At 57.1% G+C, this 24,157-nt stretch overlaps 2 protein-coding genes and 1 non-coding gene across 3 annotated transcripts in view; 1 reads left to right on the top strand and 2 right to left on the bottom strand.

Annotated features, from left to right (window-relative positions):
• Positions 1–24,157, bottom strand: part of TMED3 (transmembrane p24 trafficking protein 3) — a 230,681-nt gene that overhangs the window by 134,350 nt on the left and 72,174 nt on the right. The window lies entirely within an intron of this gene.
• TRNAK-CUU (transfer RNA lysine (anticodon CUU)) lies at positions 707–779 on the bottom strand. The gene has a single exon. It is a non-coding gene; the product is annotated as a tRNA-Lys (tRNA).
• The window catches only part of ADAMTS7 (ADAM metallopeptidase with thrombospondin type 1 motif 7), a 43,934-nt gene continuing 33,053 nt past the window's right edge, over positions 13,277–24,157 (top strand). The window contains 4 exon segments of the mRNA XM_059677926.1: positions 13,277–13,672; positions 20,674–21,038; positions 22,677–22,824; positions 23,772–23,953. Coding sequence (XP_059533909.1) covers positions 13,570–13,672; positions 20,674–21,038; positions 22,677–22,824; positions 23,772–23,953 — 798 coding nt within the window. The 5' untranslated portion in view covers positions 13,277–13,569.

The following is a 24,157-nucleotide window of genomic DNA, read 5'->3' as shown; positions in this document are numbered from 1 at the left end:
CACACCCCACAATTTCATAAATGTTCCTGTCTTCTGACCTCTGGCTTCAATAGGCCACTCCCCAACCAATATTTTTGTTTGTCTGTTTGGTTTTTTTTGTTTTTTGGGTTTTTTTTAAGTAACCAATATTTTCCTACAGCAGATAACCCTTGCTTATTTCTTTCTTTCTATTTATTTGCTTATTTATTTATGTGTTTGTTTGTTTATTTTTAACATTTGCGTATTTCTAGTTATTTTTATGTATTTACTTACTTACTTATTTACTTATTTTAACCTTTGCGTATTTCTTGTTCTTTTTATTTATTTTTAATCCTTGCGTACTTCTATTTATTTATTTTTTTATGTATCTATTTATTGACTTACTTATTTGCTTAGTTATGTATTTTAACCTTGGCGTATTTCTTGCTTGCATTCTTTCTATTTATTTATTTATTTATTTTTCTATTTATTTATTTTTTTTACGTATTTATTTATTTACTTCCTTATTTGCTTATTTATTGACTTTGACCTTTGCGTATTTCTAAGATGAGCGCTCTCTGGTTTCATGGGTTCCCTCTTCACCAGTTCCTTCCGTCTGTCTATTAAGTTGTTGTTGTTTTTTATGTCTTAAATTGTTGGAAAAAGAGGAAACCCCGGATGAGGTCTGAGATCGAACTGGGGAAGGAAAAGAATTAAAAAAAAAAAAAAAAAAAAAAAAAAAGCGAACCGCCCAACGTGGGGCTCGAACCCACGACCCTGGGATTAAGAGTCCCATGCTCTACCGACTGAGCTAGCCGGGCAGGTGGCAGCTCCGCTCGCCTCTAGGTCCTTCCAAAGGATCAAGACTCACTTCCTCCAAGACTGGCATTGTTTTTGGTCTTAGTTTTGCGTTTGTTTTGTCTTTTCTTTCTCATTTTGGGGGATCAATTTTTTTGCTTTTTTTTCCTTCTCGGCCTTACGCCCCGTTTCGCGCGCACAAACACCGTTTCCTCGAACCCCCCAAGCGGCCCCCTTGCGGTCAGAAGCGCGCGGTGGGTGCAGGTGGTCCGGGACCCCAGGACGCAATCCGGGGGGCTGGGGGGCGGGGCAAGGGCAGGGGATCCCGGGTCCCCGACCCACCGAGCCCGACGCTCGAGCAGGAAAGCCCGTCCTCCGCCCGCAGAGCCCCCGGGTCCGAGCCCGGCTGCACCGCCGGCCTCCCGACCCGGCCCGTTCGGTTCCGAGGTTCCTGGCGGTTCCGCTCCGCCATCCCCGGTTCTTCCCACAACAGGCGATGATTAAAAAGCTAGCCGAGACCGGTTTGGCTCAGTGGATGGAGCGTCGGCCTGCGGACTGAGGGGTCCCGGGTCCGATTCCGGTCAAGGGCATGTGCCTGGGTTGCGGGCACATCCCCAGTAGGAGATGTGCAGGAGGCGGCTGATCGATGATTCTCTCTCATCGATGTTTCTGACTCTATCTCTCTCCCTTCCTCTCTGTAAAAAATCAATAAAAATATATTTTAAAAATAATAAAAATAAAAAGCTAAAAAAAAAAGCAGGCCCTGGCCGGTGTCGCTCAGTGGGTAGAGCGCCGGCCTGCGGAACAGGAGGGTCCCGGGTTCGGTTCCGGTCAAGGGCATGTACCTGGGTTGCGGGCACCGGTGCAGGAGGCAGCCGATCTATGTTTCTCTCTCAAATCGATGTTTCCGACTCGCTGTCTCTCTCCCTTCCCCTCTGAAAAATATATTTAAAAATAAAAAATAATATAAAAAGCTAAAAGCAGGCCCTGACCTCCAGGGGAAAAGACCACAGAGCGTTTGCTCACCCCCAAAACGGAAAGGGAAGACGTGGATGAACCCGAAAAATTCCAGCTTTATTCTGACTTTTCTCCAATAAGATCTTTGGGGCCATCCCCCCCAAATAGTCCCAGAGAGAAGGCTCTACTTTGCAATGGGGGGGGGTGGGGTGGGATGAAAACAAAAAAAACAGGGAGGATTAGGGGGAAAAAAGCAGATTATTTTATTTTATTTATTTATTTATTTATTTTATTATTTATTTTATTTATTTTATTTTATTTTTTTATTTATTTTATTTTAAGATCTGTTGTTGATTTAAAGAACTCTTTCCATTGGCACCAGCAATGGGTGGACCTGCAGAGCCTTAGGCTGAGCCAGATCAGCCAGCGGGAGAAAGACACGTATCCCACGACCTCACTCATGTGTGGAATATAATGAGCAACATAAACTGATGAGCAAAAACAGACCCAGAGACTTAGAGGCAGCCAACAGACCGTCCATCCTCAGAGGGAAGGCGGGGGTGGGGGGTGGGGGGTGCAGGGGTGGGGGGTGGGGGGTAAGAGATCAACCACAGGACTTGTACGCATGCATACGAGCATAACCCATGGACACAGACACTAGGGGGGTGAGGGCATGTGCTGGGGGGTAGGGGCGGGGGTAGCGGGGGGGGGGGGGGAGACAGAAGTCATACTTTAAGGCCCAGCGGTTCTCAACCTGTGGGTCGCGACCCCTTTGGCGGTCGAACGACCATGTCAGATATTTACATGACGATTCATCACAGCAGCAACATGACAGCGATGACGTAGCGACGAAAATAATGTCATGGTTGGGGGTCCCCACAGCATGAGGAGCTGTATTAAAGGGCCAGAGGGTTGAGAACCACTAGTAAGCAATAAGGAACTTACTTTTTTTTTTTTTAAGAGATTGGTTGTTGATTTTTAGAGAGAGGAAGAGCGAGGGTTCGTCCCCTGGCGTGCACCCCTCTGCGAATGGAGCCAGCAAGCCTTGCGAGCCCAACCCACTGGGCCACACCATTGAGGGCAAAAAATAAAATAATAAAATTAAATTAAAATAAAATACAATAAATAAAATAAAACAATAAAATACAATAAATAAAATACAATAAATAAAATAAATAATAAAATAAAATAACATAATAAAATAATAAAATAGAAAATAAAATAAAATACAATAAATAAAATAAATAAAATAAAATAAATAAAGTACAATAAATAAAATAAATAATAAAATAAATAAAATAAAATAATAAAATAAATAAAATAATAAAATTAAAAAATCATAATGCGTCATACCCTTAATCAGTGAGGATTATCCCCTGGTTAACTGTCCCACCCATAGCTGGGGAGGAACTGGATACTCACACAGGGTCGGACTAACACAGGTTACTTCCTAGGTGGGGGAGAGGGGGCCGGGCAAGATGCCCTGGCTGGTGTTGCCCAGTGGGTAGAGCACTGGCCTGCAGACCTAAGGGTCCCAGGTTCTATTTCGGTCGGGGACACATGCCTGGGTTGTGGGTTTGGTCCAACGTGCAGAAGGCAGTCAACTGATGCTTCTATCTCTCTCCTCCTCTCCCTTTTTCTCTGAAATCAATAAAAATATTTTTTTTTAAAAAGGGGGGAGCAATCTAAGTGTATGATGGGGGGGACCCAGCTGCCACCACCCGAAAAGAAAAGCTAATCTGAGCCTGGCCTGTGTGGCTCAGTGGTTGAGCGAGGATCTATGAACCAGGAGGTCACGGCTCGATTCCGTGTCAGGGCACATGTCTGGGGTGTGGGCTTGGATATTTCTATTTCTCTCTCCCTCTTCTTTCCTCTCTGAAATCAATGAAAATATATTTTCAAAAATTTTTTATCTGCTGCCCCGGCCGGTGTGGCTCAGTGAATAGAGCATCGGCCTGCAGACTAAAGGGTCCCAGGTTCGATTCCCGGCCAGGGCACAGGCCCGGGTGGCGGGCTCCATCCCCAGTGTGGGGCGTGCAGGAGGCGGCCGACCCATGATTCTCTCTCATCATGGATGTTTCTCTCTCTCTCCCTCTTCCTTCCTCTCTGAAATCAATAAAAATATATTTTTAAAAAATTTTAATCTGAGTTTTGCTAGTGGTTTAGTAATGGTCAGCAAGACAGTACGTCTTCAGGGTGCTCTATGAGGGACGGGAGGTCCATGGTAATTATTTATTTTTCCCAAAAACAAGTTTCACCGGAAATGAAGAGGGATGAGGGAACGGAGAAATGATGTCACAAGGGAGCAATCACACGAGGTCAGGAAGTGAACCATCTTGCAGGACAGCTGGCCGAGTGTCGTACACAAGTATTATCTTTGTTTCCTTACAAGTATTATCTTCTTAGAAATGACTTTTTTTAAAAAAATATATTTTTATTGATTTTTAGAGAGAAAGGGAGAGGGAGAGAGAGAGATAGAAACATCCATGATGAGAATCATGGAGCGGCTGCCTCCTGCACGCCCCCCAGTGGGGATCCAGCCCGCAACCCGGGCCTGTGCCCTTGGCCAGAATCGAACCCGGGACCCTTCAGTCCGCAGGCAGACGCTCTATCCACTGAGCCACACCGGCCAGGGCTAGAAATGACGATTGCTAGAGTAAAAGACACAGCGGGCCATAATAACCAGACCCAATAGGCAATCCTGGACTGGATACTGCTCTGAGTAACCCAGTCATGAAAAAAGATTTTGGGGCCTGGCCAGTGTGGCTCAGTGGTTGAGCGTCGACCTATGAACCAGGAGGTCCCGGGTTCGATTCAGGTCAAGGTCATGTACCTGGGTTGCTGGCACATCCTCAGTGGGGGGTGTGCAGGAGGCAGCTGATGGATGTTTCTAACTCTTTATCCCTCTCCCTTCCTCTCTGTAAAAAAAATCAATCAAATATATTAAAAAACAGTTTTGCTTGTCTTTATTTTCAAACTTCCTAATATGCATGTGTATATATGTGTTATCATTTCTTTAAAAAAGGTTATTATTTTTCAAAGCCAAACTAGAAAAAATTAAAGTAGAACAGGAGTAGGACTTTAGCCAGCACCGGTGTGGCTCAGTGGATAGAGCGTCGGCCTGTGGACTGAAGGGTCCCGGGTTCGATTCCGGTCAAGGGCATGTACCTGGGTTGCGGGCACATCCCCAGTAGGGGGGGTGCAGGAGGCAGCTGATGGATGTTTCTCTCTCATTGATGTTTCTAACTCTCTATCCCTCTCCTTTCCTCTCTGTAAAAATCAATAAAATATATTAAAAAAAAAAAGAGTAGGACTTTAAAATGAGACCACAGACATGTCCACGTTATTTTAAAACTAGAGCCCGGTGCATGATATTCGTGCATGGAGGGGGGAGTCCCCTCAGCCCCGCCTGCACCCTCCCCAATCCGGGACCCCTTGGGGGATGTCCAGCTGCCGGTTTAGGCCCGAGATCGGACATCCCTCTCACAATCCTGGACCACTGGCTCCTAATCGCTGACCTGCCTGCTGGCCTGGTTGCCTCTAACTGCCCCCACCTGCTGGCCTGGTTGCCCCCAACTACACCCCCCCCCGCCAGCCTAGTCGCCCCTCACTGCCCCCCCTGACAGCCTAATCACCCCCAACTGCCCACCCTGCTTGCCTGGTCACCCCCAACTGCCCCCCTGCTGGCCTGGTCACCCCCAACTGCCCACCCTGCTGGCCTGGTCGCCCCCAACTGCCCCCCCTGCCAGCCTGGTCGCCCCTCACGGCCCCCTCCCAGCCTGTTGCTCCACACAGCCTGCTGTTCAGTCATTTGGTCGCCCCTCACTAACCCCCCTGCTGGCCTGGTTGCAGCCAGCCATCTTGTGAGGGTGTGAGGGTTAATTTGCATATTACCTCTTTATTATATAGGATTAGGCTCAGCCCTAGTCAGTTTGGTTCAGTCGATAGAGGGTTGACTTGCGGACCGGAAGGTCCCAGTTCAATTCCCATCAGGGGCACGTGCCCAGGTTGCGGGCTCGATCCCCAGTGTGGGGGCGTGGAGGAGGCAGCCGGGCCATGATTCTCTCTCATCCTGGATGTTTCTGTGTCTCGCACTCCCTCTCCCCTCCTCTCTAAAATCAATAAAAATATATATTTTTGAAAAGATAGGCTTACAGACAGTGACACAGAGTGAGTGACAGGCCTGGGGGCTGGAGGGGGGGGGTGGGCGGGAGAGACTGCAGGGTCCACACATCCTGAGCTGTGTGTCCTGGGCTCCTCCAGTCACCGTGCCCGTCTGTAAAGGAAGATCACGGTAACCGGAGGCAACAGGGTCCTGGGAGAGTCACCCAGGCGATGGGGGAAAGCTCTCAGCGCCACCTGCTATGGACCCTTCCCGCCTCTCCTCCCCCTCCTCCCGTTCTTCCTCCTCCTCCTCCTCCTCCTCCTCATTATTATTATAATAACTAGAGGCCCAGTGCATGAAATTCATGCACCGGTCAGGGGTCCCTCAGCCCGGCCTGCACCCTCTCCAATCCAGGACCCCTCGGGGGATGCGTGACTGCCGGTTTAGGCCCAATCACAGGATGGGGCCTAAATCGAGAGTCAGACATCCCCCTTGCAATCCAGGACTGCCTGCCAGCCTGATCACCCCTCACCCCTCTCGCCTGCCGGCCTGATCGCCCCTCACCCCTCTCCCCTTCCGGCCCGATCGCCCCTCACCCCTCTCCCCTGCTGGCCTGATCGCCCCTCACCCCTCTCCCCTGCCGGCCCGATCGCCCCTCACCCCTCTCCCCTGCCGGCCTGATCGCCCCTCACCGCTCTCCCCTGCCGGCCTGATCGCCCCTCACCGCTCTCCCCTGCCGGCCTGATCGCCCCTCACCGCTCTCCCCTGCCGGCCTGATCGCCCCTCACCCCTCTCCCCTGCCGGCCTGATCGCCCCTCACCCCTCTCACTTGCCGGCCTGATCGCCCCTCACCCCTCTCCCCTGCCGGCCCGATCGCCCCTCACCCCTCTCCCCTGCCGGCCTGATCGCCCCTCACCCCTCTCCCCTGCCGGCCTGATCGCCCCTCACCGCTCTCCCCTGCCGGCCTGATCGCCCCTCACCGCTCTCCCCTGCCGGCCTGATCGCCCCTCACCGCTCTCCCCTGCCGGCCTGATCGCCCCTCACCCCTCTCCCCTGCCGGCCTGATCGCCCCTCACCCCTCTCACTTGCCGGCCTGATCGCCCCTCACCCCTCTCCCCTGCCGGCCCGATCGCCCCTCACCCCTCTCCCCTGCCTGCCTGATCGCCCCTCACCGCTCTCCCCTGCCGGCCTGATCGCCCCTCACCGCTCTCCCCTGCCGGCCTGATCGCCCCTCACCGCTCTCCCCTGCCGGCCTGATCGCCCCTCACCCCTCTCACTTGCCGGCCTGATCGCCCCTCACCCCTCTCACTTGCCGGCCTGATCGCCCCTCACCCCTCTCCCCTGCCGGCCCGATCGCCCCTCACCCCTCTCCCCTGCCTGCCTGATCGCCCCTCACCCCTCTCCCCTGCCGGCCTGATCGCCCCTCACCCCTCTCACTTGCCGGCCTGATCGCCCCTCACCCCTCTCCCCTGCCGGCCCGATCGCCCCTCACCCCTCTCCCCTGCCTGCCTGATCGCCCCTCACCCCTCTCCCCTGCCGGCCTGATCGCCCCTCACCCCTCTCCCCTGCCGGCCTGATCGCCCCTCACCCCTCTCCCCTGCCGGCCTGATCGCCCCTCACCCCTCTCCCCTGCCGGCCTGATCGCCCCTCACCCCTCTCCCCTGCCGGCCTGATCGCCCCTCACCGCTCTCCCCTGCCGGCCTGATCGCCCCTCACCCCTCTCCCCTGCCGGCCTGATCGCCCCTCACCGCCTCTGCCTTGACCCCCGCCACTGTGGCTTTGTCCAGAAGGATGTCGGTTTAATTAGCATATTACCCTTTTATTAGTATAGATTATTGTAACCTTCATCCCAGGATATCTTTCCAATTGATTTTTAGAGAGAGTGGAAGGGAGAGGGAAAGACAGAGAGAAATATCGATGTGAGAGAAACACATCGATGGGTTGCCTCCTGCACACACCCCGACCAGGGCCCGGTCTGGGGAGGAGCCTACAACCGAGGTACGTGCCCTTGAGCGGAATCAAACCCGGGACCCTTCCGTCCCCAGGCTGAGGCTCTACCCACTTAGCCACACCAGCCAGGGCTTCTTCTTCTTATTTTAATATTTGTATTGATTTCAGAGAGGAAGGGAGAGAGAGAGAGAAACCTCAGTGATGAGAGAGAATCAGAGATCGGCCGCCTCCTGCAGGCCCCCCTCTGGGGATCGAGCCCACAACCCGGGCCTCTGCCCCGACCTGGAATGTAACCCTAACCTCCTGGTCCCTAGGGCGACCTAAACCTCTGAGACACCCCGGCTGGGCCCTAGGCTGCCTCTGTGTGACTCACCTTGAGCTTCTGGCTTGCGGTGCTGGCCCAAGGGCTACAGCGGGAATTTCAACAGCACTCACTGGTGTCCCCAGGGACCTGGGTCCCTGTCAGGGACACGTGTTTGAGCCCTGGGGCCACTTACCCCAGTGGTTTGGGTTCTCCAGCCTCCTGGCAACCTCCCTGTCCGCCCCCCCCCCGCCCCCCCATGCCTCAGGGACACTGCTGTGGCCTGGAGTGTGTCACCGAGCTGTGCCCTCGGGCGGGTGGCCTCCCCTTCACCTCTTGTGACTGTGACTGTCCTCACCCCCAGGCCTCACTCATTTAGTGGCCAGTTGGGACCCATCTGGGGCTATTTCTGCGGGAAGCCCTCACCTTTGACCCCGGTCATCACGTCCCTGCTCCTCCCTGCACAGAACCGGTGCCTGGGGGAAGAGGGGAGAGTCTACCCCAAGACACCCTGCTCATCCTCGAGGTTGAGCACGTACCCAGCCCAGCGGGGTGTGGCTCAGCGGTTAAGGGGTCAACCCAGGAACCGAGAGGTCCCAGGTTCGATTCCCGGTCAGGGCACAAGCCCAGGTGGCGGGCGTGATTCCCAGTGACCTCCTGGCTCCTAGGTCGACGCTCAACCCCTGAGCCATGCCGGCCCGGAACCCGGGCAATGGGCACTGCTGTCCCCCCAGAGCTTCTGACATCTGCTGCCCGCCATCTGCCAGCACAGCCAGACCCACTCCCGAGAGAGAATCGGCAAGAAGTGGGGTTCTCCGGCCAGTGGTCAGAGAAGAGGAAATTGAACTGCTAACCTGATACAAAATTGTACAAAATTAGCCCATACGTCCGGTGGGCCTGGGGCCTGGGAATTTTTCTTGCTCTGATGGGAGTCACTGAGTGTCAGTGAGGCAGCCTGGGTCCTACTCTGTGTCCCCGCCCACTGACTTGCTGTGTGATATGGGGCAAGTGACGCGCCCTCTCTGGTCTCGGCTTTCGGAAAGGCCTCCGTAGTTCTCGCACGCGGTGTGTCCTGTCTTCATTCATTCACGGTGACTTGTGGGCGCCCCACCCCAGGGTCTCTGCTCCCCTCAGCGGTCAGAAGGTGAGTCATAAAATCCTCACTCCTGCCCGGCCAGCGTGGCTCAGTGGTTGAGCATCAACCTATGAACCAGGAGGTCACGGTTCGATCCCCGGTCAGGGCCCATGCCCGGTTGGGGGCTCCATCCCCAGTGTGGGGTGTGCAGGAGGCGGCCAATCCATGGTTCTCTCTCATCATGGATGTTTCTTTCTTTTTTTAAAAATTTAAGTTCTTTATTGTTGAAAGTATTACCTAAGTCTCCTTTTCCCCTCATTGATCTCTCCCTGCCCCTCCCGCCCCCCGCACCTGTCCCCGCCCCCCTACTGCCTGTATCCATGGGTGATGCTCATTCGCATGCATACAAGTCCTGCAACCCGCCCCCCCCCTCACACCCTCTCCCACCTCCCCTCCAGGGCTGGATGGTCTGTTCGATGCTTCCCTGTCTCTGGACCTGTTTTTGCTCATCTGTGTATGTTGATCCTTATAATCCACACATGAGTGAGATCATGTGATATTTCTCTTCCTCCGACTGGCTTATTTCGCTTAGCACAATGCTCTCAGCTCCATCCTTGCCGCTGGGAATGGTCAGAGTTCCTTCTTTTTCACAGCAGCGTAGTATTCCCTTGTGCAGATGGACCACCGTTTGTTTTAACCCACTGGCCTGCTGATGGGCACTTCGGCTGTTTCCAAATCTTAGCTGTTGTAAATTGCGCTGCTTCATCGTTAACGTCTCTCTCTCTCTCCCTCTTCCATCTTCTCTGAAATCAATTTAAAAAAAATATTTTTTTTAAAAATCCTCACTCCTGCCCTAACCGGTTTGGCTCAGTGGACAGAGCGTCAGCCTGCGGACTGAAGGGTCCCGGGTTCGATTCCGGTCAAGGGCACATACCTGGGTTGTGGGCTCCATCCCCAGTGGGGGGCGTGCAGGAGGCAGCCAGTCAATGATTCTCTCCCATCATTGATGTTTCTATCTCTCTCTCCCTCTCCTTTCCTCTCTGAAAGCAATAAAAAAAAAATCCTCACTCCTGCCCTAACTGGTGTGGCTCAGTGGATAGAGCCCCAGCCTGCGGACTGAAGGGTCCTGGGTTCGATTCTGGTCAATATGTACCTTGGTTGCAGGCACATCCCCAGTAGGGGGTGTGCAGGAGGCAGCTGATCGATGTTTCTCTCTCATCATGGATGTTTCTCACTCTCTATCCCTCTTCCTTCCTCTCTGTAAAAAAAAGAATAAAATATATTTAAAAAAAAAATCCTCACTCCTTACCTGACCAAGAGGCCTTGTCTGATCTGGTGCCTGCTCCCCTCTCTGACCTCATCTAGTAGCTCTATCACCCCCACCCCACTCTGTGCCGGCCCACCCACATGGGTCTCTGCTGTCCCTCCGCGGTGCTCAGCCTTGTGGGACTTTGCATGTGCCAGGCCCTCAGCTTGGCGTGCCTCCCCCCAGTGTGTGCCTCGACGGACTCTTCCCCCACAGGGTCTCAGATGAAATGTCACCTCCTCTGAGAAGTCCTCCCTGACCACCCTACCTACAGCCTCAAGCCACCCCCGTCTCCTGCTCTTCACCGTAGGATTTTAAAAAAAGAACTTTGAAGTGTAATACCCACATACACATGCCCACACGTCATACGCAAACGCACGACCAAGTCACCGGCGCCCATATCACGAAAACAGACCGTGCCCGGCCCGCATGGTGCAGCGGTTGAGCATCCATTCTATGAACTGGAAGGTCACGGTTCTATTCCTGGTCCAGGCACGTGCCCAGATTACCGGCTCGATCCCTGGTGTGTGTGTGTGGGGGGGGGGGAGCGGCGAGGCGGAGGGCGTGCAGGAGGCGGCCGATCCATGATTCTCTCTCATCATGGAACGTTTCTATCTCTCCCTCTCCCTTCCTCTCTGGAATCAATAAAAAGATATTAAAAAGGAGAAAAAAAAGAGAAAGAAAAACAAAACAGGCCATGAGCTGCTTCCTGAGAAGTTCCTGTCCCTTCTTCACTCCCTTCTCCTCCCAGGGTAACCACCACCCTGACTCCTAACAGCACCCACTCGTTGTGTAATTACATGCAAATGGGAACATGCAGTGTATGCATGTTAGCGGCTGGTGGTGTGGCGTGTATCGGGGTGGGGTGGGCATTAGCGGGGCCACCCGTCCGTGGAGAGATATTGTCAGTGTCTTTATTTATATATTTTAAAATGTATTTTATTGATTTCAAAGAGGAAGGGAGAGGGGGAGATAGAAACATCTATGAAGAGAGAATCATGGATCGGCTGCCTCCTGCACATCCCACACTGGGGATGGAGCCCGCAACCCGGACATGTGCCCTGACCGGGAATCGAACCCGGGACCCTTCAGTCCGCAGGCCAACGCTCCATCCACTGAGCCAAACCAGCCGGGCTATTTTTTAAATATATCTTTATTGATTTCCGAGAGGAAGGGAGAGTGGGGAGAGAGAGAGAGAGAGAGAGAGAGAGAGAGAGAGAGAGAAACGTCCATGATGAGAGAGCATCCTGGATCGGCTGCCTCCTGCACGCCCCCCACTGGGGATGGAGCCCACAACCCCCCAGGCATGTGCCCTGACCTGGAATTGGAACCGGACCCTCCTGGTTCATGGGTTGACGATCAACCACTGAGCCACACCGGCCCTGCCTGTCAGCATCTTCAATAAGACGGAGACCAGGATGAGGGCCAGGAGCCAGTGGAGACCAAGGACAGAGGGGGACCCCTGGAGCAGGGTCTTTGGGGAGCCCTGGTGGAAGCATTTGTGTCTGACGGCTGGAGGGCGGGTGCCCGCTCCCTTGCATCCAGGGGTAGGGACCATCTGGGGCTGCCAGGTAGGGATGGATGCTGGGAGCAGGAGCGGAGGTGCCAGTGGCCGGACGTGGAGGTCTGAAGGGTCCCCATCCCTGGGCAGGGAGGCCAGCAGGCTGTTAGGGCCCCCCTTTCCCCCCCAGGAGGAGAAGGAAGTGGAAAGCAGCTGGGTAGGGGCCAGGGATGGACACCGGTGAAGCCAGGAGGGGCTGGTAGGTGGACAGGAGAGGAAGGTGACAGGGGACTGGAGGAGGAAGACAGTTCAGGGAGTTGGGGGGCGGGGGGGAGCCAGAGAGACTGCAGGGTCCAGTCTCTCCAGATGCCAGAGGGGGGGCCGTGGCCCTGATGGACAAGGCGGGTGAAAGGTCACCAGAAGAGGTCAAGGAACCCAGCGGCCATGTGCTCCGGTCCCCGGGGACCAGAAGGGCGTGGGGTGGGGCTTCCAGGAACGAAGGGAAGTGCATGGGAGACTGGACAATGAGGAAGTGTGCGCGCCTCCTGCCCGCGGACGGTAGAGGCTGGGCAAAGGTCGGGGCGGCCCAGCTGACCACAGGGGACCCCGACGGTCCTCCCAGTAGGGCAGGGGGTGGAGGATGAGTGTCCCCCAGTGCATGGAGGGGCGGGGGGGGGGGGCAGGAAGCCAGAGGCAGGGCTGGGCCAGCAGAAGCCCAGAGGGTCCCAGGCAGAGGCTGGCCTGGGCCATGAGGCTGGGGTTGGCCGCACTCCAGGCTCCCCGGGGGGCACCCCCCTGCTGAGAGTCTGCGGGCGCAGGCTCAGCTCCAGGCAGACAGTCACTTGCAGATGAGGAATGGGAGACCTCCCCACGCATGGAAAAAGGGGTGCTCACTGGAGAGTCGGGGCAGCCTCTCTCTGCAGCAGAATCAACCTTGGGACCCTGGAACCCCCTGCTGTGTACCCCCCCCCCCCGCTCGCCCCCGTGTCCCTTTCCCAGGACGGGCAGGCCTCCCCAGCCTGGGCGCATGCACCCCAAGGGCGCCTCCTGGCGCACAGCGTGGGGACCGGCGGGAATTCCGGAAATTCCAGATCCTTTGGGGGGTCTCCTAGCGCCCCACCCCGGACAGCCCGCCCCGCGCCACCGCCAGAGGGCGCGCTCGGTCCGGCGGGCGCGGGGAAGGCGAGTGGCCGAGCGCGCAGCCCCCGGAGGGGCGGGGAGGGGCGCGGCGGCCGGAGCCGGGGCCGGGGCGGGGGCAGCTCCGCGGGGCGGGGCGGGGCGGGGGCCGGCGGCCGCGCCCCTCCCTCCTCCTCCCCTCCCCTCCCTCCCTCCCTCCCACCTCCTTTCTTCCTTTTTCTTCCTCCTCTTCTTTCCCTTCTTCAGTCTTTCGCCCCCTTTCACTCCAAGGGCTTCTCCCCGAGCCTCCGCGGCGGCCAGGGGGCGGGCTCTGCAGCCTCTTTGTTGCGCGCGGACCAAGGCCCCGGCCGGACCGGGAGCCGCGAGTCCCCGGCGGCACCGGGCGCCGCACGCGCGGGGAGGCCGGGCGGGTCGGATCCGGAGCCGGGACCCGGCGGGAGCTCGCGAACCCACGGACCGGGGAGCGCGCGGAGCGGCCGGCATGTCCCGCGCCGGACCCCGCGCCCCCGGCAGCCGCGCGCTGCTGCGCCCCCTCCTCCTGCTGCTGTGCGCGCTGGCGCCCGGCGCCCCCCAAACCGCACCAGGTGGGTGGCCGCCCCGCTCCCCCGCCTCCCCTCCGGCCTCCGCAGACCCCGCACCCTCCTCCGCCGGGTGTGGGGGTGCGGGGGGCCCTGCGGCCGCCGCCGCCGCCGCCATCGGCCTGGCCCGGGGCCGGGAAGGAGTCCCCCCTGCGCGTCGGACGCCCGGGTCCCCACTTCTCCGGCGCAGCCGCGCGCGCCCTCGCGCGGTCCCCGGTCCGAGGGGTTGGATGGAGCGCGGTCTGCGCGCGCAGGAGCTGGTTGCCCACCCACCTCCTCCGTGGAAAGCGCGGGTTGCGGGGCGCTGCGGGCCACCACCCCCAGACCCTCCCCGATCGCCCCGACGCCGATCCGCGCGGGGGCCCAGGGCGCGGGGTCCGGTTGCGCGCCGCCTGCACTTCCTGCCGCTCCCCCTTCCCCGAGGCCGGAGACTCCGAGGAGACTCAGTCCCGGGAGCTCTTGGCGCGTCCGGAGCCGCCGGCCTGGGTGGGGGTGGAGGAGCCGGGGGTGTGGGGGTGCCCTGCCTCCGCGCGCGGGGAGCTCCTGGTCTGAGGGGCCCGGTGGGACGTTGGGGAGGGAGAGCCGTGCAGGAGGCCGCTGGAGACGGGGTGAGGGGTGAGGATTGCAAGGAGAGGGGGGCCCGGGATGGCGGGACTGGAGGAGACCTTGAACTTGGGGGGCCGAGGGAGGGGGGGCGCTGCAAAGGTGTGCCAGGCGGGGGCTGGATCAGGCCTGCTCCTGGTGGAGAGGTTGCGGTTTGGGGGAGCCAGCGAGGGGGGTCGCCGAGGAGTTCTGCGCGCGGTGGAGAAGGCGCCAGCGTCTCCCTGGCTCCAGCCAGGTGCCCGCCACCTGGTTCGCCAAGCAGGTGGTTGGAAAGTCTCAGTTGGGGATGAGGGGACAGGTTGCAGGGGAGTCACCTGCCAGGGCACCCCTGGGCCGCCCACAGGGTGGGGGGGGGCGATGCCCGAGCAGCAGGAATGTGGTTTCTGGGGGGTTTGGGGGGGCAGGGGGAGGGTCTGCCCCTGAGCCTGGACTTGGGCCCATGGCAGCTGTAGGAAGAATGGAGGTGGGGGGGGTGTCCCCTGGGATCAGAGCCCCGTGGACTCCCTGCTGCAGGCCAGACCCCTCCCTCCCCCCATGTAGGCGTGTGGCCACCGTCCTGTCAAGTGGGGCATCATGGCATCCACCTCTTAGGGCATCCACCTCCTAGGGCATCCACCTCCTAGGCTAGGGCAGTGGTCGCCACCCGTGGCTCCCGAGCCCCATGCGGCTCTTTGGCCCCGTGACTGTGGCTCTTCCACAGAACGCCACCTGCGGGCGCGCACGTACAGCGCGAAGTTGACTTCCAACTTTAAAGTTTAGGAAGTTAATTTTAGGGGAGGTTGTGGAGTGGAAGCAGATGGCATGTGGAGGATGGAGAAAGGTGCGTGGAGATGGTTTGGACATAGAGAGAGGATGAAGGGAAGGAGATGGACGGGACAGGTCTACAAGACGAGTGTGGACGGGAGGGGTGGAAGGAGCCGGCCTCAGCGGAAGTACCTCCATCAGATTGAGGATGGTTTTTTGTTGTTTTTTTTAAAAAATATATTTTATTGATTTTTTACAGAGAGGAAGGGAGAGGGATAGAGAGTTAGAAACATCGATGAGAGAGAAGCATCGATCAGCTGCCTCCTGCACGCCCGCCACTGGGGATGCGCCCGCAACCAAGGTCCATGCCCTTGACCGGAATCGAACCCGGGACCCTTCCGTCCGCAGGCTGATGCTCTATCCACTGAGCCACATCGGTCAGGGCAGATTGAGGACACTTTTAGCAAAGGCCAGCTGGGGAACACCCTCATGAATTGAATACCAGTGCACCTACCTATAGAGTTTACGTTTAAAAAATGTGGCTCTCAAAAGAAATTTCAATCGTCGTGCTGTTGGTATTTGGCTCCGTTGACGAATGAGTTTGCCGGCCACTGGCCTAGGGCTCCCGGGAGGGTGAAGTGTGACTGGGGGTGACCTCCCTGGAGTGGCTGTTGCTTTTATTAACCGGCCAGGCTGAGCCAGTGAGATTAGGGAGTCCTTGGTGAGTCCTGCCCCTGGGAGCTGCCCTGGGAGGGTGGCGGCCCAGCAGGCACCCTGCCCCCCGCCCCCCTCTCATCTGTCTCCCCCTCACACCCCCATCCAGAGGGGAGGGGCAGGAACTGGGACCCCCAGGGGTAGGTGGCAGGGGCCCTCCCCATTCCACTCACACTCAGGGTCCCTGGAGGCGCGGAGCCCCGGAGACCTGGGCGCTGCCCACGGAATGCCGCCAGCTTTGGGGCCAGAGAACACATCTTGGGCTCAGGTTTTGTTGTTTGTTGTTAAACCCTCACCCGAGCATATTTTTCCATTGGTTTTTATTTTTTTTAAAAATATATGTATTTTATTGATTTTTTTTTTACAGCGAGGAAGGGAGAGGGATAGAGAGTTAGAAACATCGATGGGAGAGAAGCCTCGATCAGCTGCCTTCTACTGGGGATGTGCCCGCAACCCAGGTACATGCCCTTGACCGGAATCGAACCTGGGACCCTTCAGTCCGCAGGCCGACGCTCTATCCACTGAGCGACACCGGTTAGGGCTGTTTTTTTGTTTTATAATCCTCACCCGAGGATATTTTTCCATTGATTTTTATTTTTATTATTATTATTATTTTAAAAGTAAAACCCTTCTTTTTTAAAATATATTTTTATTGATTTCAGAGAGGAAGGGAGAGAGAGAGAGAAACATCCATGATGAGAGAGAATCATTGATTATGGACCCGCTGCCTCCTGCGCGCCCCACACTGGGGATGGAGCCCGCCACCCCGGCATGTGCCCTGACCGGGAATCGAACCCGTGACCGCCTGGTCCCTAGGTCAACCTCAACCTCTGAGACACACCGCAGGGCCCTAGGCTGCCTCTGTGTGACTCACCTTGAGCTTCTGGCTTGCGGTGCTGGCCCAAGGGCTACAGCGGGAATTTCTTTTTTTTTTTTAATATATTTTATTGATTTTTTACAGAGAGGAAGGGAAAGGGATAGAGAGTTAGAAACATCGATCAGCTGCCTCCTGCACGCCCCCCACTGGGGATGTGCCCGCACCCAAGTTACATGCCCTTGACCGGAATCGAACCCGGGACCCTTGAGTCCGCAGGCTGACGCTCTATCCACTGAGCAAAACTGGCCAGGGCTACAGCAGGAATTTCAACAGCACTCACTCGTGTCCCCAGGGTCATGATTCCCTGTCAGGGACACGTGTTTGAGCCCTGGGGCCACTCACACCAGCGGTTTGGGTTCTCTATCCTCCTGGGGATCTCCCCGTCCCTCCCCCTCCCTGCCCCCCCCCCCCATGCCTCAGGGACACTGCTGTGGCCTGGAGTGTGTCACGGAGCTGTGCCCCTCGGGCGGATGGCCTCCCCTTCACCTCCTGTGACTATGACTGTCCTCACCCCCAGGCCACTCATTTATTGGCCAGTTGGGACCCATCTGGGGCTATTTCTGCGGGAAGTCCTCACCTTTGACCCCGGTCATCACGTCCCTGCTCCTCCCTGCACAGAACCAGTGCCTGGGGGAAGAGGGGAGAGTCTACCCCAAGACACCCTGCTCATCCTCGAGGTTGAGCACGTACCCAGCCCAGCCGGGTGTGGCTCAGCGGTTAAGGGGTCAACCCAGGAACTGAGAGGTCCCAGGTTCGATTCCCGGTCAGGGCACAAGCCCAGGTTGCAGGCTCGAGCCCCAGTAGGGGACGTGCAGAAGGCAGCCCGTCCATGAGTCTCTCTCATCATGGATGCTTCTATCTCTCTCTCCCTCTCCCTTCTTCCCTGAAATCAATTTTAAAAAATCTATATTTAATTTTTTTTTTAATTAGGCCATTAGGCAAAGAAATAACAGGTGTTTAAAGAAATAGCTAAGTATCCTTGCTCATTTTCAACTTGCTCATTTTCTTTTTTTGTTTTTTAAATATATTTTATTGATTTTTTACAGAGAGGAGGGGAGAGAGATAGAGAGTTAGAAACATCGATGAGAGAGAAACATCCATCAGCTGTCTCCTGCACATCTCCTACTGGGGATATGCCCGCAACCCAGGTACATGCCCTTGACCGGAATCGAACCTGGGACCTTTCAGTCCGCAGGCCGACGCTCTATCCACTGAGCCACACCGGTTTCGGCCAACTTGCTCATTTTCAACCATGCGTCGCTCACGCTTGCCCTGTGCCATCTACTGTCCCATATGCCAGGGATCGGGCTGGGAGCCTCGATGGACAAAAAGAAGGCTGGCGAGGAGACATTTTTCTTTCTTTTTTTAAAAAAATATATTTTATTGATTTTTTTTACAGCGAGGAAGGGAGAGGGATAGAGAGTTAGAAATATCGATCAGCTGCCTCCTGCACAACCCCTACTGGGGATGTGCCCGCAACCAAGGTACATGCCCTTGACCGGAATCGAACCCGGGACCCTTGAGTCCGCAGGCCGACGCTCTATCCACTGAGCCACACCGGTCAGGGCATGGAGACATTTTTCTTGACACATGGGGCCTTGTGGCTCACCTCTGAGTCTTCCCATTTTTGTCAGAGACACTGGGTTTATGGGTGTGATTCCCAGGCAGGCCACGTGCCTAGGTGTTTATTTATTAACTAGAGGCTCGATGCATGAAATTCGTGCACAGGTGGGGTCCCTGAGTCTGGCCGGCGATCAGGGCTGACCTTTGGGGCGACCGGCAGGGATGATTGGGGGGCCCCGCTGGTACCCGCCTTGGCCGGCCTGGGGCCTGCGGTCTGGGGGCAGCTCCTGGGCTGAGCGCCTGCGCCCTGGTGGTCAGTGAGCGTCATAGCGACCGGTCGTTCTGCAGTTCGGTCGATTTGCACATTAGGCTTTTATTATATAGGATTTATAGATTGTCATTGATTTCAGTGAGGAAGGGAGAGAGAGAGAGAAACATCCAGGATGAGAGACAATCACGGATCGGCTGCCTCCTGCACGCCCCACACTGGGGATCGAGCCCTCAACCCGGGCCTGTGCCCTTGACCGGGAATCAAACCGTGACCTCCTGAGCCACGCACGCCAGCCAGGCCACATGCCTAGGTTTGGGCCTCATCCCTCTGCCTCTCTCCCTTCCTCTCTCTGAGCATATCCTCAGGTGATGATTAAAAAACAAACAAACAAAAAAACACTTAAGAAAGAAAGGAAAAGAGTTCCCTGAAGGTTTAGACCCCCGGGCCCCGGATGTGCAGGGCCAGCCCTCTGGCTCCCGGCAGCCGCGCACAGCCCTCCAGGTGTTGCCGAAGGGCACCGGATGGATGCGGAATTCCCCTACTCCCCTGAGGCTCCCGGTCAAACCCAGGGCTTCCTGGTCCCGTTTCCTGGAGGTGCTGATTCAGTGCCTCCGGGACCCGGGACGGGAATGTGCTTTTAAGGAGAAGTTCTTATGGGAGGCGTGTGGAAAGCCCTGGTCCCGCTGATCTCCTGAAAATCAGAGATGGGGGAGATATGGCCAGAGCCGCACCCAGGCAAGGCACCCCAGGCAGCCCGGCTCCTGCATTTCCTTGAAAAAATATACCCCAAGAAACCAGCCAGGCTGGCGAGGCTCAGTGGTTGAGCATCGACCTGTGAACCAGGGGGTCAAGGTTCGGTCCCCGGTCAGGGCACATGCCCAGGTGGCAGGCTTGATCCCCAGTGGGGGCGTCTGATCAGTGATTCTCATCATTGATGTTTCTATCTCTCCCTCTCCCTTCCTCTCTGAAATCAATGAAATGTATATATATATATATATATATATATACTAGTATATACTAGAGGTCCAGTGCATGAAATTCATGCAGGGGGGGAAGGTCCCTCAACCTGGCCTGCACACTCTCCAATCCAGGGCCCCTTGGGGGATGTCTGACTACCGGTATCGAGCCTAAATTGGCAGTTGAACATCCGTATCGCAATCCGGGACCACTGGCTCCTAACCGCTCACCTGCCTGCCTGCCTGCCTGATCGCCCCTAACCACCTCTGCCTGCCTGCCTGATCGCCCCTAACCACCTATGCCTGCTGGCCTGATCACCCCCTAACTGCTCCCCTGCCGGCCTGATTGCCCCCTAACTTCTCCCCTGCCAGCCTGATCATCTCCTAACTGCTCCTCTACCAGCTTGATCGCCCCTAACCACCTCTGCCTGCCTGCCTGATTGCCCCTAACCACCTATGCCTGCTGGCCTGATCGCCCCCTAACTGCTCCCCTGCCGGCCTGATCGCCCCCTAACTGCTCCCCTGCCGGCCTGATTGCCCCCTAACTGCTCCCCTGCTGGCTTGATCGTCTCCTAACTGCTCCTCTACCAGCTTGATCGCCCCTAACCGCCTCTGCCTTGGCCCCCACCACTGTGGCTTTGTCCAGAAGGACTTCCGGAAGACGTCTGGTCTAATTAGCATATTACCCATTCATTAGTGTGTGTGTGTATATATGTGTACCCGAAGGCCTGGCCCTGGGGGGCAATGCAGGGGGCGGGGCCTTCTCAGCAGGAGGCACTCCCCTGTGTGTCCAGGGCACTCGGTTGGAGGTCTGGCAGGTGTCTGGGCTGGAGTGAGATGAGAGCATAAGGTTTTTTGTTTTGTTTTTTAATATTTTTCTTATTGATTTCAGAAAGGAAGGGAGAGAGAGAGAGAGAGAAACATCAAAGATGGGAGAGACTCATGGATCGGCCGCCTCCTGCACGCCCCACACTGGGAATCGAGCCCGCAACCCGGGCCTGTGCCCTTGACCTGGAATCGAACCATGACCTCCTGGCTCACAGGTCGCTGCTCAACCACGGAGCCACGCCGGCCGGGCTGGGGCACAGAGGCGCTTTGAACAGCGGAAGGCCAGGATTTGATGGGTGTCAGGGGCGGGGGCCCTAGATGGGCAGTCGTGGGAGCAGGAGACCTGTGACCAAGAGACCTGCAGCTGGAGGAACAGAGCTGGTAGCGGGAGGCCCAGTGGGGAGGCGAGTCCCGCCCTCCGGTCCCTGATGGCCTGGTTTTCTCCCTGCAGGGCCCACCACGGCCCAGAGCCGGGAGGAGGCGCGAGACATCGTGCACCCGGTGCGCGTGGACGCGGGGGGCGCCTTCCTCTCCTACGAGCTGTGGCCGCGCGCGCTGCGCAAACGCGCCCTGTCCCAGGACGGCGCGGCCTACGCCTTCTACCAGCTGCAGTTCCGCGGGCAGGACCTGCGCCTGCACCTGGGGGCCACCCCGGACCTGCTGGCGCCCGGCTTCGTGAGCGAGACGCGCCGGGTCGGCGGCCTGGGGAGCGCGCACATCCGCAGGGCCAGGCCGCCCGCCTGCCACCTGCAGGGCCAGGTGCAGAGCCCGGAGCAGGAGGGCGGCCTGGCGGCCATCAGCGCCTGCCACGGCCTGGTGAGTGAGGGCCCGGGCTCGCCCCAGGCCTCGGGAATCCCGCCTGTGAAATGGGAATGAAAACGCGGGCCCTCCCGGGGGTCCCCAGGATTTGGGTTCTCAAACTTGCCTTGGAGCTGGAATCTCCCGCAGGCCATGTTCAAATAGGGGGTCCCTTAGGTTAGGTCCGGGTGGGCTCTCAAACTTGCATTAAAAAAAAATTATATATATGTATATATATATAATTAGAGGCTCGGTGCATGAAATTCACGCACAGGAGGTCTCAGCCCAGCCTGCACCCTCTCCAATCCATCCAGGACCCCCTGGGGGTTGTCCGACTGCTGGTTTAGGCCCAAGCCCCGGGATCGGTCCTAAACCAGAAGTTGGACATTCCTCTCACAATCCGGAACCGCTGGCTCCTAACTGCTCACCTGCCTGTCTGCCTACCTGATCGCCCCTAACTGCCCCCCCCCCCCCCGCTGGCCTGGTCACCCCCGACTGCCCCCCTGCCAGCCTGGTCGCCCCCAACTGCCCCCCTTGTCGGCCTGATTGCCCCACGCAGCCTGATGTTCTGTTGTCCGCCCGGTTGTTTCGGTCGTGACAGCCCCTGGCTTTTTATATATTAGGATATATACTAGAGGCCCTGTGCATGGATTCGCGCACCGATGGGGTCCCTCAGCCTGATCTGTCGGGGGTGATCGGGGTGGCCGGGGAGAGACTCTGGGAGGGATTCAGGGCGTGTCTGGCCCGATGAGCCAGACCCCAGCAGCAAGCTAACCTACCGATCAGAGCACCTGCCCCCTGGTGGTCAGTGCACATCATAGCGACTGGTCGAATGGGTTGAACGAATGGTTGGACACTTAGCATATTAGGCTTTTATTATATAGGATTTTTTTTTTCTTTTTTAGTCCTCACCTGTGGAAATTTTCCCATTGATTTTCAGAGAGAGTGGAAGAGAGGGAAAGACGGAGAGAAACGTTGATGTGAGAGAAACACATCGATTGACTGCCTCCTGCACCCACCCCTACCAGGGCCCAGGCCGGACCCTTTGGTTCATAGGCCGATGCTCTGTCCACTGAGACAAACCAGCTAGGTCTTGTTTTTTATTTATTTTTTATTTTTTTAAAAATATATTTTGATTTTTTACAGAGAGGAAGGGAGAGAGATAGAGAGTTAGAAACATCGATGAGAGAGAAACATCGATCAGCTGCCTCCTGCACATCTCCTACTGGGGATGTGCCCGCAACCCAGGTACATGCCCTTGACCGGAATCGAACCTGGGACCCTTCAGTCCGCAGGCCGACGCTCTATCCACTGAGCCAAACCGGTTTCGGCTTGTTTGTATTTTTAAAAGTGTTTTTTTATTGATGTCAGAGAGGAAGGGAGAGGGAGAGAGACACAGAAACATCCACGATGAGACAGAATCATGGATCGGCTGCCTCCTGCACGCCCACTACTAGGGATCGAGCCCGCCACCCGGGCCTGTGCCCTTGACCGGGAATCAAACCTGGGACCCTTCCATCCGCAGGCCGATGCTCTATCCACTGAGCAACACCGGCCAGGGCCCCTCTTCCTTTGGGTGTGAGTGTCCCTCAGGGGGTAGGATGCCCCGCTGCCAGGTCAGCCTGGCTCCCCACGTGACCTTGAACTCCCCTCCAGAAAGGTGTGTTCCGGCTCAACAACCAGGACTACTTCATCGAGCCCCTGCAAGGTGCCCAGGCCCAGCCCGGGAGCGCCCTGCCCCACGTGGTGTACCAGCACCCGGCTTCCCAGGGGCAGGCGGAGCAAGGCACCTGCGGGGTGCAAGGTAGGCTCCTGCGCCCCCACCTTCGGGGCAGGGGCTGCGCGCGCGGGGCAACGAGATCCTTTTTGATGTATCCATTTATTTATTTATTAATATGCTAGAGGCCCGGTGCACGAAATTCGTGCACTCAGAGAGGGGGCGGAGTCCCTCAGCCTGGATTGCAAGAGGGCGCAGGCCAGGCTGAGGGTCCCTGCCAGTGCACGATCGGGGCCGGGGAGGGACCGCGGGAGGGCTCAGGGGGGTGTCCGGCCCGTCTCACTCAGTCCCGATTGGCCGGACCCCAGCTGCAAGCTAACCTTGACGATCGGAGCATCTGCCCCCTGGTGGTCAGTGCACGTCATAGCGAGCGGTTGGGAAGCCTTAGCCTCTCATTAGCATATTATGCTCTGATTGGTTGAACGGACAGCTGGTCACTTAGCATATTAGGCTTTTATTATATAGGATTTTTATTGATTTCAGAGACGAAGGGAAAGGGGGAGAGAGAGAGAGAGAGAGAGAAAGAGAAGCATCAATGATGATGAAAGAGAATCATGGATCGACTGCCTCCTGCACACCCCCTATTGGGGATGGAGCCCGCAACCCGGGCCTGTGCCCTGACTGGGAATCGAACCCTGACCTCCTGGCTCACAGGTCATTGCTCAACCCCTGAGCCACGCCGACCGGGCCACATTAAACACGTCCTGGCCTCGGTTTTCCCGGCTGCATAGATGTGATTCCTCACTGATCCCCAGCCTGGGGCAGAGGAGCCGGTTCCGGGGGGAGGGGGTTCCCGGGGGGGCTCCCGGGGGGTCAGGCCGGGTCTGCATGTGCTGAGATGCACCGGCCCCATATGAGGGGAGCGTCTGGCCCCGTCCCTCCATCCTCCTCACCCCAGTGCCGACCCCAAGAGCTCTCGGAAGAGGGGCCCCGGGCCCGTCCGACCGCTCCCCCCACTCTGCCCCGGGCCGCAGGGCCCCTGGAGCGGGAGTTCTGGCAGCGGGCCGACGGGGACCAGCCGAAGCGGCAGCGGCGATACCAGAGCTCGGACAGCAGGGAGAAGTGGGTGGAGACCCTGGTGGTGGCGGACGCCGACATGGTGCGGCACCACGGGCAGCCCCAGGTGGAGAGCTACGTGCTGACCATCATGAACATGGTGAGGGCCCCCAGGGGGCGGCACGGGCGCCGGGCAAACAGTGGGCGTGAGGCAGGAAGCCTGGCAGCCTGGGCCCCCCAGCCCAGGTCCCCAACAGGAGGAAGAGTCTGCAAGCTTTTTGTAAAAATATATTTTACTGATTTTTCACAGAGAGGAAGGGAGAGGGATAGAGAGTTAGAAACATCGATGAGAGAGAAGCATCGA

Source organism: Myotis daubentonii, chromosome 21 (genome assembly GCF_963259705.1).
Source record: "Myotis daubentonii chromosome 21, mMyoDau2.1, whole genome shotgun sequence".
Classification (NCBI taxonomy): Eukaryota; Metazoa; Chordata; class Mammalia; order Chiroptera; family Vespertilionidae; genus Myotis; species Myotis daubentonii.
The sequence above is the reverse complement of the archived record's forward strand: the minus strand, read 5'-3'. Positions and strand labels throughout refer to the sequence as shown.